Here is a 17,093-nt window from a genome sequence, read left to right on the forward strand (position 1 = left end):
TCTTTAAAAAAAAAATCTATAGATAGATACTGTTTTTCTATCTGTGTAAGAAGAGAAGGCTGAGAATTACGCCAAGACCACGAAAATCTAGTCAACACTAATATTCTCCCATAATAATCAAGTAAAAGGGAGCTCAATAAGGAATCAGTAGTTATTTCTTCAGAGAGAAAAAGGTTCAACAGTGTCTACCAAGATCATTAATTTGCCAGATGATCTCAGAGGCATGCTGTCAAACTTTAATTCTCATCTCTTAGTGTATGAGTCGTCTAGATGACACAGCAAATTATAAGATATTAGAAAAACATAAGTTTCAAATAATGCTCCAAGTCAGGTCAATGTATATAACACCAAAATAAAGAATGATGTAATTAATACTGAGCAAGCAAAACTGAAAGTTTACATCATCCTGGGGCAAGGAACCAGACTGCAAAAATGTAAAATCTATTTAAAGCAGCAAAATCCAGTGTTACAAAAAAAAAAAAAGAAAGAAAGAGAAAGAAAAAAAGAAAACAAAATGAAGTTCATTTATAAAAGGATCCCATCAGATGACCAATAACCAATGGCTTGAATTTGAATCCCCTTATAGAAGTCACTAGGGAGGTGTCTGGGTGGCACAGTTGGTTAAGCGGGGGACTCTTGATTTTGGCTCAGGTCATGACCACAGTCACGAGATGGAGCCCTGCACTGGCCTCTGCATTTAGCGCCAAGTCTGCTTATCCCTCTCCCTCCCCCCCCACTTGTGCTCTTTCTCTATCTCTTAAATAAATAAATAAAATCTAGAAAGAAAGAAAGAAAGAAAGAAAGAAAGAAAGAAAGAAAGAAAGAAAGAAAGAAAAAAAAGAAGTCGCTAGTTCTTGAGCCTCAATAAAAAATCAATAGGTTAATAAGCCAGATTCAGTAATCCAGCTGGTCTAAGATGAAATCTTTTTATTTGAGGTATGGTAGCACTGGAACCATGGAAAGGTATCAAAATAAGTGCTGCTACAACTCTAGGAATTTATGAAAACAAATGTATAAACAATGAAATAAATATGGTATTTCATACTTTAAAATAGGTTTACAAAGGAATATCATGAAAACATTTTACAATTATTGAGTTTTTGTTTTTCTACTGCTTCAGAAATTTGACATAATCCAAAGAATTAGTTATATTTAATTTTTGACTGTAGTTTAAATTATTGAAGGGAATTTAATAAGTTAGGGTATAATTAATACTTATATATAAGTATACTATTTAATAATATTAAATATATAATATGATTTGCTAAGCCAATTATATATATGTGTGTGTGTGTGTATGCATATATAAAACAAAGCACAAAAGACTATATGTACTCTTCACACTCAGGAGCTCCTCAGACAGTGAAGAATCATATTAACAACATCCAATTTATTTTTGCATTGTCCTTAGCAATTAGAAGATGTTAGAAAATGAGAATGCTCAAATATAGACACCTAATTTTCAGAAAGTCCAATGCATCAAAACTATGAACTTTCAACACACATAAAGAGGTGATTATTCTTTTCATAAAATGTAACCATAGTTTTCTACAAAATAGCTACTTTTTTTATTCATTTAAAACAGTAGTTGTTTCATAAAAGTTACTCTCAGCTTTCAAGGACCTTTCTATTTAAGTATAAAACATCTATTACAGTATTATACTGGAAGATTATTTCTGATTTTCCTTAATATTTTTAAATTTCAGAGAATAAACTCTACAAAAGATAATTTTCTTTTTGCAATTACTTTTAAATTTATCCTGGTTGTTTAAAATATTAGTAAGAGTGGAAGAAGTTCCTTTCTGTGATTCATCTTCAAATTTTCATTTCTTGGGGGGCCTGGGTGGCGCAATCAGTTAAGCATCTGACTCTTGATTTCAGTTCAGGTCATGATCTCAGGGTGGTAGGATCAAGCCCCACATTGGTCTCTACACTGAGCGTGGAGCCTGCTTGAGAATCTCTCTCTCCCTGTGCCTCTCTCCCACCCTCCTCTCTCTCTCCCCCTCTTAAAAAAAAAATCATTCTTTCTTATTATGAAGTAAATGTCAATTCTAAATCTTCAAGAATACCAACAAGTTTGACAGTTTTACTATATCCAGAGAAAGAATGGTACAGAAACGGCTGAGAATGTCAAAAGGGCATGGTGCCAAATCCTGTAAACCCACTCCTGCCCCAAACTCTGCTCCCCATGTAAGCCCCATCCAGTCAAGTTTGTCAGGAACCACTGCCTCCAAATATGAACACGGATTCTATGTAGTCTTATGGAAGGAGATTTTTGTTATCAAAGTACTGCTTATGCTAATGAAGTTAAAAGTGCTCTGACTTGTACAGGCCCCAGAAAAGGTCTTACCTCTATTACTGTCACCTGCTGCCTTCTTGCTGAAATAATCACAAATGACTCCTGCATCTTCGCTGTGGCGGCAGTTATGTCTTCCAATATCTTGTTTGATACAGTCAGCCAGGGACCTCTCGTTTCCTGTGCACTTCACATTGTCCACATGGATGGGTCCTTTTCCTTCCCCAAAATAAGCCATGGTTCTTGCTCTGGCAGGGCCCCTGAGAACACAGCATTCTTAAGGATGTGGAGAACCAGACAATCGTACTTCTGAATACATCACAATATATAGTCTCATTCGATTAACTCTTAAATATGAAAATTAGCATCTATGTGTGCTAAAAAATATTTATTTCATGACTGTCAAAAAAGACAAAAAGCTTGAAAGAGGGAGTAACTATACCTTCTCTGTTTTCCTACCCCAGAGCTTCCTTATTGCATCAGTTAGTTGCCTCTAATTTAGCTTCTGCTGAGAAAGTCACATTTAATGGCATGTCAGAAATTCATGATAATCTTAAACTCTAGTTTAAGCAGGAAAAAAATCATCTCAAAATTTTCTTGTAGAGATAACACTCTTTTAAAGTTGGTTGAAACTGCCAAGAAAATTATAAGGTTAAATAATAGCTTAGGGAGCCAAAAATTTTAAAGCCTACTTTAGAAATAAAAAAGTCAAAAAAAAAAAGTCTAATTTTTAACAGAGAAAGACAAAACCAGGAATCACAAATAGAAGGAAGACTTATTTTGGTATGTTACTTTTTTGTTGTTGTTTGTTTTTAATTACACAGTACTTCTTTTTAAATACCCAAATACAAAAGCTTTTTTACTGAAGTATTTCAAAAACTAACACCATATTCAAAACTCAATTCCTGATAAATTAATGGCAAAATTATGAAAGGTGAAGTTTTAAATTCTGAATTATAAGTAAAGTATCCTTACAACCTCAGGTTAGGGAAAGACTTATTAAAGAAGGATATACTTTAAATTAAAGGACTAATAAATTCAATACAAATTAAGAATGCTACTTTGTTAAAAAACCACCCTAAGGAAAAGTAAAAGATAAGTTAAAAGGTTGATGCATATATTTGTAATACATATTTATAAATATATTTTTTGGTGACTACATCCAATAGAGGGGACTATCATACAAAAAAAAAAAAGAATTCTCAAAATTCATTAATTTTTTTTTAAAGAAAACCTAATAACCCAAGAGAAAAATAGGCAAAAAGACAGGTTTTAAATCAAGAGAAATCAATTCATTAAAAACGACAATCTGTACCAGATTTCTCACGTCAAAATACAATCTACATAACTAAGATAAAATTATTATACTTTTCTTATACTTATGTAGGAACTCTAGCAAAGTCGTTCACTGATATGGATTCTCTGATAAACTCATTTGAATGACCCCCTTCAGTGATGAGACCTGGCCTCACATGCTTATGGTTGGCAGCACATTTACTTCAAAACTGGTACAGCTAACTAGTAACTGCTACTCTGACATAATGTGCAAATAAAAATAAGATTTAACTTATTATAAATGTTTATAGTCATGAAGACCCCTGTGCCCAGATGACTCTAACAGTACTCTTAGAGTAAACCTTTTTTAATATGAAACTGATTTATTGATTATAGAAGTAATAAATGCTCATTGTATCAAATTTACAAAACGAAAGTATAAAAAAAAATCCCAACGACACACTGCTAACATTTGGGTATATTCCCTTCCTGTTTTTTATGGGAAAAATACTAACTAATTAATTTTTACTGGTTAAAAAAAATCATTGTACGCATCAGTGGATCTCAAACTTCAGAGGACTTAAAAGGCCACTTGGGTTGATTGAGTGAGCATATCACCAGCGGGACTTAGAATCCATTTTTTCTAATAAGCCCTACATGATTCCTATTCAGGAAGCTCTGCATCAAACTTTAACACAGGGGCTCCTGGGTGGCTCAGTCTGGTAAGCGCCTGACTCTCGATTTTGGCTCAGGTCATGATAGCAGGGTCTTGCATCAGGTCAGGCTCTGCGCTCAGCATGGAGTCGGCTTGAAATTCTCTCTCCCTCTGCCTCCGCGCCCCTCCTCCACCCGTGTGTGCACACGCTTGCATGCTCACTCTGTCTCGAAATAAGTAAAAACCCCTTAAAAGAAAAACTTTAACATAGAAAAATTACAGTTTATTTCCCTGCTGCTGCACATTTACTTTTAAAATTCAAGACTTCTTACAATTATAGATATATACTTAAATATAAATCTTTGTGGATAGCTTAGATTTCTTCCCAGAAGTAGAATTTTTGTTCAACAGGTATAAACATTTTTTAAGGTTCTGGATATATATTGCTGAATACAGGGCAAGTCTTCAGAAAGCAAGTATTCATTTGAAATACATATAACTAAAATGTGATTATTTAAAGAACAGAGTTTTTTCTGTTTTATTTGGTGTATCATACTTCTGATCTGTCTGGAATTTATTTCTTTTTAGTGTTAGTAAGGGATCTAGCTTGATTTTTGTCCCTAAGGTCATTGTCCTAATAACTTTCCCTACTGATTTGAAAGGCTTTTTAATTCAATTATTTATCATGATTGCATGTACATAAGCCATTTCTTGGTCTTTACAGTTCAGTAATCCCCAACCTTGGCAACACATTTAAATTACCTTTGGAAGCTTTTAAAATATAAGCAAAACTTGAACCCACCTGCTGTCAATTAAAGCAGAAGCCACGGGAATGGGGCTGGGCATGGGTAATATTTTTTTTTTTAACTCTCAGCATTATTTTAACTGTACAACCAAGGTTGCTAAACACTGGTGCAGTTAGTGTAATTGACTTCTTTCCTGTTCCTGTGCCAGTACCACATGGATATGATTTCAGATGAACCCAGCAATCAAGTCTCTCTCCCCCCCACCACCACCCCCAAATACACCAAGAGAAAGAAAAGATTTTTATGAGGACAGCATTTAATGGATAGATTAATTTCTATTTTGTCTTCCCTTCAGCATTGTGGCGTATCACTTATTAGCTCTTCTACCTTTAGCAAAGATTTACCTTTTTTCACATAGGTCTCAATTCTTGTGATTATTCCTAGTCATTTCTTCGTTTGGTTTTTGTTTGTTTGTTTTTGTACCATCTAAATGATTTTTTTTTCCTTTTTATTTTCTACCTAGCTTATAGGAGCTATTGCCTTTTAAGAATATTTATGTTTTACATGATTACATTAATAAGCACCAGTGTCTTTCCCATTGATTCTCTTGGGTTATTTAGGTGGAATATCATATTCCTGGGACAATTCTGACTTCCTTTTCAATACTGATACCTCAATGCTTAATGATAGTGGGAACTTCAGACAGTACTGAGTCAATGCAGTAATAGCAGGCACTCTTGGTTTGTTCCTGTTCAATGTAGTTTTATTTTATTCTAAGCTTCCTAACAGATATAAGGAAGGAATGATGATTCTTAAAATGTAACGTTTTACCATTACTAACTGATCATATTTGTTTTCATTTATGGATGACACACTAGAATACATTAATTGCAATAGATGAGATGGGGTATAGTTTTCTCTGTGTGTGTGTGTGTGTGTACTTAGACTATCTAGTCTTGAAATCAATTTATATTAGCCTCATTAAAGGAATGAAAAGATTTTCATCTTTTTCTTGCTCTGCAACAATTTATTTAACTTGGGACTTATCTGAACCGAAGATTGGTCAAAACTTTTGACCAATCTTCCATGATCATTAATCTATTTGGGTTTTCTATCACTTTTCATAATTATATTTTTGTTGAAAATGTGGTTTCCCAGATAATCGTCCATTTCACCTAGATTTCCAAATTTATTAGCTAAAAGTAATTCACAGTACTCTTCTACAGTTTTTTTTAACCTTCTGTGTATCTGTGCTTATATGCCTTTTCTTTCCTCCAATGTTTACTTGTATTCTCTCTCCTTTTTCTGAGTTGGAATTGCCACAGATTGCTTATTTTAGTAATCATTTTTTTAAGCATTTTATTTATGAGAGAGAGAGAGCACAAGCAAGGGGAGAGGCAGAGGGAGAACGAGAAGCAGACTCCCCGCTGGACAATGAATCCAACTTGGGACCTGATGCCAGGACCCTGAGATCATGACCTGAGGCCAAGGCAGATGCCCAACCAACTAAGCCACTCAGGCTCCCCTTTAGTAATCATTTTTAAAAATAGAAATAATTGCTGATAACGTGGGTGTGTACTATAAAGCAACCTGAAATTCAAATAGTCATAATTCAAAGAAAATAAGAAATTAATAGCATTCTGAAGTTAAAATCCCAGGTGATTCTCATGAGTTTGGGAGGTGAGGATGACAAGTAACAGTATGCACAATGTCTTGATATTTTTCAGCAAGAGAAACTTACAGATAATAATTTTTTAAATCTTAAGAAAATATGCCAGCATGTTTGCTAAAAATTTAAAGACAACTTCTAGTAAAACAATAAGAATGCTGAATGTCCAACCACTAGAGAAAGAATGAAATAGAAAATTGTGTTGCTTGCAAATCAAAAAACAGAAGGTTACACAAAGAACAGAAAAACAGCATGATAAATACCATAGACGTACATGACAGGTAGAAGTAAACATATAGACTTAGACAGAATTAGACTCATTAAATAAACAGAATTAGACTCATTAAATAAAACAAAGGATGATTTCTTAGAAATTTATCAATTTAAGCACTAAAACAATGTACCATTTTAGATACATCAACAGATAGAAATTAGAGAACATTTAAACTAATAAAAGTGCATGATTAAATAAAGACATTCTCAACAACATAGTAGAATCTAAAAAATTTCCTGTGACTGTCTTTTTTTTTTACAATTAAGTACTGTGTCATCTTTAGAAAAAAGGGAAGAGACTTCCCACTGGGCTGTGGGCATGCAGTAATTCACAGCAGACAATTTCAAAGAGACGGTAGACTCCAATATGTTAGTCAGCCTTTAAACTGGGCGTTTAGTGCTCCTGGGAATAGAAGATGACTTTCCCAGTCATATGGGCTTTAAGGGAATCAATATTCAGATTCTCAAATTACATGTGTATTCTCACCTAAAACTGGTCTTGCTGAAATCGAAATCAACTTCTCTTTCAAAATTTTCCTTCTACTACACAAAAGGAAGATATATTTTTCACTCATCCCAAATCCTACCACAGTGCATTGCTCCAAGATTTAAAAGCCTCCCAAGTGGACAAAAGAACAGTTCAAAATATATGATAGCAATGAAGCCTCCTTTAACAAGCACCATAAGCCCAACCCATCAATCTAAGTTAGAAATGGGAGCTTTATTCAGCTTTTATTTCCTATGTTTAATAATTTTTTATCAAACTTTTGTTTTTGTTGTCTTTAATCAGTTGTGTACTAGAAATCATAAAATCCAGAGAACCTGTCAGGAGGATTTAATTTCTCTCTCTCTTGCTCTCTCCATGTGTGTTCACAGACAGACAGACACACACACACACACACACACACACACACACACGTGTAAGTATGTATATATGTATATACTCACATACACACATTTTTTAAAAGCATAATAACATTAGGATTCTGTGGAGAAGGAACATTTTAAATACAATTTCAAGGAAAAAAAGGAACTATGTAAAATTTCTGAAGGTCAAAAAAGAGCTTGTTCATGTATTTTTTAAATAGATGACAGAGGGCATCAAGTCACTATGATACTGATACTCCATTGGATTATAATTAAGAGTGATATAATTGTTCTATTTTTAAATGTCATACACAAATATGCCAGAAATTAAATCCTTTGCATCAATTTAATTATAAGATAAAAACTAGATATACTTAATTTTAGGTCTCTACTAACTCAGTAGGGACACACTATTTTGTAGTTTCTTTTAAGGGATACTACAGTAAATATGCACTTTAAGAACAATGCCATCTTGAAAACATATGCTAATAGATTCAAAGTTCAAATACAATGGAATTTCCATCACAATTATTTAGTCTATCTTAAAAAGTGTAACTGATATCAACACATTCTCTCTCTCTCAACCTTCTAAAAATACTATGCTGATCTGCTGGACTTGATATATATTATATTATATTATATTATATTATATCATATTACAGATATTATGTAACTTGTAATACATAATAAAATAATGCCTTTTACTTTCTGTTTACTCTAAGGATATCTACATTAGTTACCATTCATATTTCCTGGTTTTTGTTTATTCATTTTTGTTTCTCCCATTGTGGAAATGCTTTCTAATGCTGTTTTGATTCTCAGTATTTCCAAGGATGAAGCCTCACATATAATATAGCTGGCTGGGGGACAGATCTCTGGAACTCCTATTAATAAGACCCAAGCCTTTTGACAGCTTAAAAGTTTTCTGGATTGATTTCTATAAACAAATGCCTTATTAAAGATTTTTAACAATTCAAAGTAGACCTAGGGGAAAAAATCTACTCTAGTCACATGCTTGTTTATAATTATATATATGTTATTATATGTAACCCATTTCCCTTAGTGGGAAATTATAAAAACATTTAAGCATGTTTAGATTGAACAAATATTCAAATTATTCTCATGTAAACATTTTTAGGTGGTAAATTAGAGATTATGCACTAAAAGATTATCCAATTTGTTATAATAACATTAAATTACTGATTTACTTATTAAGAGATTTTTTTTTTTTTAAGATTTTATTTATTTATTTGTCAGAGAGAGAGCACAGCAGAGGGAGAAACAGGCTCCCCACCGAGCAGGGAGCCCAACACAGGACTCAATCTCGTACCCTGGGATCATGACCTGAGCCAAAGGCAGATGCTTAACCAACGGAACCACCCAAGCATCTCAAGAGACTTTATTTTAAAGAAACAATTATGGGGCACCTGGGTGGCTTAGTCGGTTAAGCATCTGCCTTTGGCTCAATGTCCTGGGATCAAGCCCTGCATCAGTCTGTCCACTCAGTGGGGAATCTGCTTCTCCCTCTCCCCTCACCCCACTCATGCTCGTGCTCTCTCTCTCTCCCTCTCTGAGATAAATAAAACCTTAAAAAACAAACAATTACAAAGTAAGATCTTTCAATGCTTTTCTTGATAATTCTTACAGAAATATTATTGAAATTTGCTACAAATTGTGTTCACTTAATCTGTATTATTTCTTACCTAAATTCACCATTTCAGTTAAATGTAAAATGGACTAATTGATGATAAGTAAAAAGCAATGAAAAATGTAGAAAGAAGCCAAGGTGAAAATGCATTGATGGATATGCTTATGAACTTTTTCTCTCTTTAAACTTGACTTAGACACACAACTAAAGGATCAAATTTGATCTTTCCCTTCATATTTCCAAAGATAATACTAGGTTTCCTGGATTATTCTAATAAAAATACAAAAGTATGGCAAAGTAACTAGTCTCAAACAGCCATATACTTTCATGGCTGATTTTGGATAAATTCACGGTGAATGCAATGTAAGAAAAATATATATTTCAAATAAAGAAAGGAGTGTTAGATACATAGTGAGCAAAGGAAACTTAAATCATTGGCAAAGTCCACCTAGACAACTAGACAACCAATCTGAATACTGAAAATCTGTATCGCAAATAATGGACCCATTTACCATAAGACAATTGGAATTGCAACTAGGTCCAAAACTGAGCAGTAAATTGAAGTAGTATCTGGGTAACCAAAAACAAACTTTGAATTAAAAAATTAGAAAAGGTATTTGAATTTTTATTAAATTAGAAATACTATTTTTTAAGATTTTATTTATTTGAGAGAGAGAGAGCACACACATGAGGGGAGGGGCAGAGGAGGGCAGAGGGGACGGGAAAGGGACAAGCAGACTCCACCAGAGCATGGAGCCCAAGGAGGGCTTGATCTTACAACCCTGAGATCATGACCTGAGCCGAAATCAAGAGTCGGATGTTTAACCGACTGAGACACCCAGGCACCCCAAATTAGAAATATTTTTAAAAATAAAAATATATTCTGCATAGGAATGACCAGTTATGTTTATCAATATCTAAGATATGCATAGATGTATAATTAAACATATTTTTAAATCCAAACCGATATTAGTTATCTACCATGAGCTCGTCAATTTATGCATATTTGCTTAAATTTCAAAACCTCTAAACCGTAACATGTTCCATATATTTGCAGCTGCCAAATCAGTAATGCTCACAGTGCTTTCACAGTCATCTGCAGACATGCTCAAGGCCTCAAAAAATGTGCATTGCCCAGCTGAGGTCTCACAAGAAGATAATCTGCTTATTTTTTTCAGCTCTCTCAAACTGGAACAAGCGTCCTTTTCCCAGACTATTGAGTGCCATGTTTTTCTCACTACAACTTGTGCCTCAATGAAGCCTATCGAACACCTGTATTTTCTCCAGAAAGCTCACCACAGCCTTCTTGCTCTCAGGAATGCTGGAGAGCACTTGAGCACTGAGCATCGGCAGCATTTTAAACAGTGAAATCATCAACCAAAAAAGCCAAAAAATGCAAAAAAAGAAAAAAAGATACTAATGGATCAAAATGTACAACTGTTTGCAAGTTTGAAAGCTAAAACAAGAGGGCAGAGCATCTTCTTCAACCTTAATTCTAGAAGCAATGGCTCAGTATTTGTTAATATAGTGTTCACTGTGACTTTAGAGAGTGTATATACCATGGATAAGGAGAAATAACCACAATTTCAGTAACTCCAGAGTCTCTTAAAAGGCTACAGCGTTGAAACCTAAATCATAGAGAAAAGGTTACCACCTTTCCCTGACACAAGCAGTATTATGAATAGTCGAGAATTATTAAACTATTTGCTATTAGATAAAAGCTCCTTTTTTTTTTTGTGAGTAAACTCTAGGCCCAACATGCGGCTTGAACTGGGGACCCTGAGATCAGGAGTTGCATGCTCTCCCAACTGAGCCAGCCACGTGCCCCAAAAGCTATATTTCTTATGTAACAATGTATATTGCTTCTGGGAAAACAGAAAAATTTAATTTAATTGTGTGTCTTAGTATTTCTTAATAATTTGGAATCAAGTCAGCATGCTGCCAGTATTTTCAATTGATTCGTAGAAATTAATTTTAGGTAAGAAATAACTCATTAGAACAAACCTAAAAAGTCAGAAATGCTCATCAAGTAACCATCACAAATAATTCAGTTTTTCTTACTTGTAGCCAAGTTGACGACAGATCACAGTTGCATCTTTATCAGTCCACCCATCATCACAAATTGTTCCCCACTGGCCATTGATGAAAACCTCCACTCGTCCTTCTTTCTTATTTTCTCCATCCATCAGTCTGATAGGAAAACCTAAGTAATGATTCGAAAGTATTAGAAAAGCCAAAACAGCAAACTGATGTTAAAGTATGAGCGACTTTATAAAATACAATTCATTTTTTATATCAACTATAAAATCAGCTGGGTAATACAAGAGTGAGGGAGAAGTATTAATAAAAAGCTGTACCCCAGGGATGTACTGTATGGTGACTAACATAATAAAAAAAGATTAAAAAAAAAAAAAGCTGTATCCACTTCTGCAGTATCTTTTGAAGACTTGGAGTCACTCACTTGCTCAGCTATGAATTCCCAGCACTTGGAACAGTGCCTCACATACAGAGGACATGCAGTAGCTGTTTGCAGAATGAATGAATGAATGAATGAATGAATGAATGAATGAATGAAAAGCACTGCAAAATTGTGAATGGTCTTATTTTATTACCACTCATTTCTAAATAGTAAAAGAGATTTCCTTATGTTTTTGTTCCATGCCTGCTCATCTATCCTTGAACATAGCTAGAAATTTATACTCTAAAGGTGAGATAATTAGGAAGGCATAAATATATATACCCTTGACATGCATCGGTAACTTGAATGTGTAGGGGGAAAAAAAGAAAGGAAGACAGCTATCAAGGACAATTTCCATTTCAGCCTTCCTATTTACTGATGTTTCTAAAAGAAGGGCTTAAGGAATAAAAATTACTAAGATTTCAAAGTTGGATGGAGATGTTATGTATGGTATGGTGAGTATAGTTAATAACACTATATTTTATATTTGAAAGTTGCTGAGAGTATATCTTACAAGTTCCCAACACAAGAAAAAAATTTTTTGTAACTATGTAAGGTGATGGGTATTAATTAGACTTATTGCAGTGATCATTTCACAATACATACAAATATCGAATTATTATGTTGTGCACCTGAAACTAATATAATGTTATATGTTCATTATACCTCAATTTTTTTAAATGCTGAAGCTAAAAAATAAAAATAATAAAAATTAAAACAAAAAAAGTCGTTCTATTTTTTTTTTTAGTTGAGAAACTGATCTCTAGCAAATTGAGGTTTATCTAAGTTATGCAAATAAAGTCATTTGTCGAATTTCACATATCTCTATCGACATCAATAAATATGGTGCTATTTAACCACGAGCTCTCACTGCACCTTGCATACTGTCCTGGGTTGAACTGTGAGGTCGTTAGGGTGGGTCCTAATCCACTATGACTGATGTCCTCATAAAAAGGGAAGATTTGGACACTGAGATACACAGAGGGAAGACTATGTGAGGAGGCACAGGGAGAAGACGGCCATCTATAAGACAAGAAACAGAGCTTTCCTTCTTAGCCCTCAAAAGGAACCAATCCTGATGGCCCCTTGATTTTGGACCCCAGAAATGTGAGACAACATACAGCTGTTGTTTAAGCCATCCACTGTGTGGTGCTTTGTTACAGCAGCTTACCTAGTTACTAGAACAGTCCCCAGCTTCAAGGGCCCTAAGGATTTGGGGAATATCATGAAGCAAGCTGAAATCAGCAGAACTAAGGAGGTGAAGTAAGCAGCTAAAGAACAAAATATCATTTCTGTTTAAACCAACATATGAAATTACTAGATCGGCATTTGTTCACTGATAGAAAATACTGTTGGCATCATGGACATGTCCTACTTTGATTCTTCTGATCCATTTTTATTCTTCCATCCCTCTTTGTTACCCGCTGAGCTGTTGGCTCTTTAGTTTCCGTCCCTGTCATACTCACTTTGTGGGACAGGCATCATAGTAGAATCAATAAAGCGAAGTCAAAATCAGCAAATGTTTAGGGAGTGCCTACTCTACGCAATGCTTACATTAGCTAAAAAACTTGGGGTTTTAGCCCTGGCACAAAGCACAGTATATTTGAAACTTTACATTTCTTATTAATGTATCTGAAAGTTTGGAGGTTTTTTGTTTGTTTAAGGAATAAGGTAGAAAAGTGATCCTCAAAGAAAAAAAACAAAAAAAGGTGAAATCCTTTTCTTAAAGTTCTCAATTTTTACATTTTTGGATGTTTGGTCCAAAATTAAGAAAACATACGCACATGGAATGAGATCTCCACATTCCATTCTAGGCATTTTATGGGCAGTTTTTCATATACCATAAAAATAAAAATGATAAAATGTTTTTAAAGCCTCAGTTGCATCCTTTGTATAAATAATGCATGCAATATTTCTGAACCTAATTTTAGCCCTTCATTTTACAAAATCGTTGGATTTTCAATGCTTGAAGGGAAAATTGGATGACAAAAGCTATTCTATCAAAAGTACCTTACTGTTTAAGTTCTTTTTGTTATGGTAGCAATAATATACATGTTTTATTTATAAAATCTTAAATATAAAATGCTTGGGAAAACTAAATAGTACTATGGGTACTATCAGTATATAGTATCTTAAATTATATATAATTTAATTATATATCTCAAACTTGGAGCTCCAGTAGAGTTTTCTTTATTTTAATTTTCCTGTAACATTGATTTAATACATTATTTTTAGAAAATAGTATTTTTACTGAGAGGATAAAATTTAGCTTAAGTTAAAAGTCAAAATTTCATACTGTAAGATTGGGTAAGAGACCATCTCACTGTGAACAAAATCTCTCTAGGATTTAGTAGTCTGAAATTTAGAATTGGTGCAATATTGGGGTGCCTGTCTGGCTCAGTCAGAAGAGCATGCAACTCTTGATCTTGGGGTCATGAGTTTGAGCCCCATGTTGGATGTAGAGATTACTTAAATAAAACTTAAAAAAATTGGTGCAATATTAAAATGAGAAACTCACATACTTATCATCCCACAAATTTCCTCCGATTCACACAGATATTATGCATTCTTACTAGAATTATTTCATTGAATTAGAATATTGCTTTTGAGCATTCCATCTACCATACACCCAAATATAAAAAGTGTCTATTGAACAATTATTAATTTTGAGGACTTCAATTCACATCTAAAGTTAAGGTCCACAAGTTACCTTTCAAATACTTGAAAACAGTAATAATCTGACAGCTCATTATTACAATGCTAAAGAAGTAAAAAAATCTCAATTGTTTTTAAAACGCTGTTTTTTATATCACTATTCCAGGATTCCCTTCTCTAAGCTTCTGTTTTAAATATGCAGTCCCTTTTGATAAGTGGGAAAGTAATGATCTCTTCAGATGAGTAAGTGGTAATGTGATTCTATTCCAAAAGTATATCTGGCTCAGACATAATGTTCTTCAGACAAATGAATAGTTAATAGATGTATTACCGAAATTAGGACCAAAGACATTTATAATAACAATTACATATTTTATTAATAATTATCCTCAGCTTTTTAAATTTTTCAAAAATATATCTAGAATCCTAGAATTAAAGATTTTCAGGGGAACTGGAAGAATTAGTTGCCTGAACAAATGCATACATTTAACCACACAGGCCTTCAGAGAACCCCAATTATAATATTTTGTATAGTATTTAGAGTGCCTCATCACCTGGAGTACTGATACAGTGTGCGTGAGTAGATCACTTCATGATCCAAATACCTGCTCTCTGGGGACAAGGGAATCCATGTCTAGGAAACAGGTTCTATCTCCCCCAGCCACATACAATCACTCATCACATAATCCTGGAAGGATCAGAAATCCCACAGAAGAAGAAAGGAGCAAGAAAGAAGGACAAATGAAAAGAAAAATTGAAAGTATGACCTGTATGGGGTGGAGTAAAATGTTGTATTTCTACTCGATATAATACTAGATTAGTGCAGTGAGTCACCATGATCTCACAGGTTAGAGTACAATGAGGAATCAACTATATATTTTGATAAACTTAAGTACACAATACAGTTAATACTGTGGGATTCAACAAGTTTTGTTATTTTATAATGTGAAGATTAAAGCTTCATAGTCTCAAAACAGGAGGATACAAAAGGGGTTGCTACAACTCTGAGGTGAAAAGTAAAGACCACTTGTGATTATTTTAACATCTATTCACCAAAAACTATGTGTTTAGATATATAACGAAGCCATGGTAGTCTTGGCAAGTCTTTTTAATATCTCCCTCTATATTTTTCATTCATAATTATTCTGCCATCCTCAAAAGATGTTAAGATGTTAAGAACAGTGAGATGTTAAGTCTGTCAAGGACACATAGTTGCTCTCTGCTCACAAAAGGATCTTTACCCACAAATATTTCCAGACTGTTAGATGAGCTAGTTACATTTTATCAGACTCAACTCTAAAGAAATTTGGGATGGGAGAAGAGTAAAGAACACAGATGGGTTTCTGGAGTAACAGGCTATCTTAGAAAGACGGATGGGTTATTTATTCCAATAAATCCTCTTAGGAACCCACTGAGAAACTTGCAAGATCTAGGTTAGTACAGAGCAATGAATGGCCGGTGACCAATGATTGACAAGGCCTAGGAACGAAAGAAATAAATCATGGAGGATAGGAGAGAGAGCTATTGTTTTGTTCCAACGTTTTAAAATGCTGTCCCAAATTGTTCATCAGAATTCAAGGGGACTGACCGGGTGGCCGAGGGGGGAGATGGACATTGCAGCCTCCTTATTCCATCTTTCAGATACATTTGATTATAAAGCTTTTTGGTGAGAAACTTAGGCTTCTACATCAAGAACAATAACTTGAAGATTAGAAATGTTATAACATGGGTGGAAAGACTCAAAAATTTATTTAGAGCATTATAGAAAACTGACTAAAAGAAAGGCCAAAGCTGAGAAATGCTTCCCATTCCAGACCAGCGGATAGAGGTGCAGTGGCTATTGAATTATGGATACGCCAAGGCTGTGGCCAATCCTCACCCAGAGATAGTCTGTGTCCATTGCCACCAGGGTAGCAGGTGATACCAACATCTTCCCGATGGCTGCAGTCATGCCTTCCCCACTGCCTCCAGGAACACTGAACGAAACTGGATTCCTTTCCCGAGCAGCCGACATCATCCAACCATATGGGCCCTGTGCTTTCTTCAAAGTGGTTTGCAGCGGCTTGTTTGCCGTATCTGTGGCAATAAAATAAACATTGTGCATAGAACTGCTGTCTCTTGTTTCAAGGAACCACAAATCATAAAACAAACAACCTAATTAAACATCGTGACTCTGGAGGGTAAGTGTTTTTCTTTCTTTTATCTGAAGGACACGGTTCCGGGGCACCTGGGTGGTTCAGTCCTTGTTACGCATCTGCCTTCAGCTAAGGTCGTGATCTCAGGGTCCTGGGATCGAGTCCCACATCGGGCTCTCTGCTCAGTGGGGAGTCTGCTTCTCCCTCTCCTGCACCCCCTGCTTGTGCTCTCTCTCTCTCTCTCTCAAATAAATAAATAAATCTAGAAAAAGTAAATAAAACCCTGAAAGACACAGTTCTAAGAGCAGCGCTCACCCCATCACCCATTTCAATCATCTTAACAATTTTTGATTGATTACACAGGTACCTAAAGGACAATTAATCCTTTTTCCTCATTCATTCTTGTGTTTTGGCTA

At 34.6% G+C, this 17,093-nt stretch overlaps 1 protein-coding gene across 3 annotated transcripts in view; it reads right to left on the bottom strand.

The window, feature by feature from the left end:
* PRSS12 (serine protease 12) overlaps positions 1–17,093 on the bottom strand; it is a 135,437-nt gene that overhangs the window by 18,108 nt on the left and 100,236 nt on the right. For all 3 annotated transcript variants that reach the window (XM_045799085.2, XM_087866421.1, XM_045799084.2), the window contains exons 7-9: positions 16,422–16,618; positions 11,491–11,632; positions 2,351–2,556 (exon numbers count right to left, since the gene is read on the bottom strand). In XM_045799085.2, the coding sequence (XP_045655041.2) occupies positions 2,351–2,556; positions 11,491–11,632; positions 16,422–16,618 (545 nt within the window). The remainder of the gene's footprint in view (positions 1–2,350; positions 2,557–11,490; positions 11,633–16,421; positions 16,619–17,093) is intronic.

Source organism: Ursus americanus, chromosome 13 (genome assembly GCF_024610735.1).
Source record: "Ursus americanus isolate L20-20 chromosome 13, mUrsAme1.1.p, whole genome shotgun sequence".
NCBI classification, from domain to species: domain Eukaryota; kingdom Metazoa; phylum Chordata; class Mammalia; order Carnivora; family Ursidae; genus Ursus; species Ursus americanus.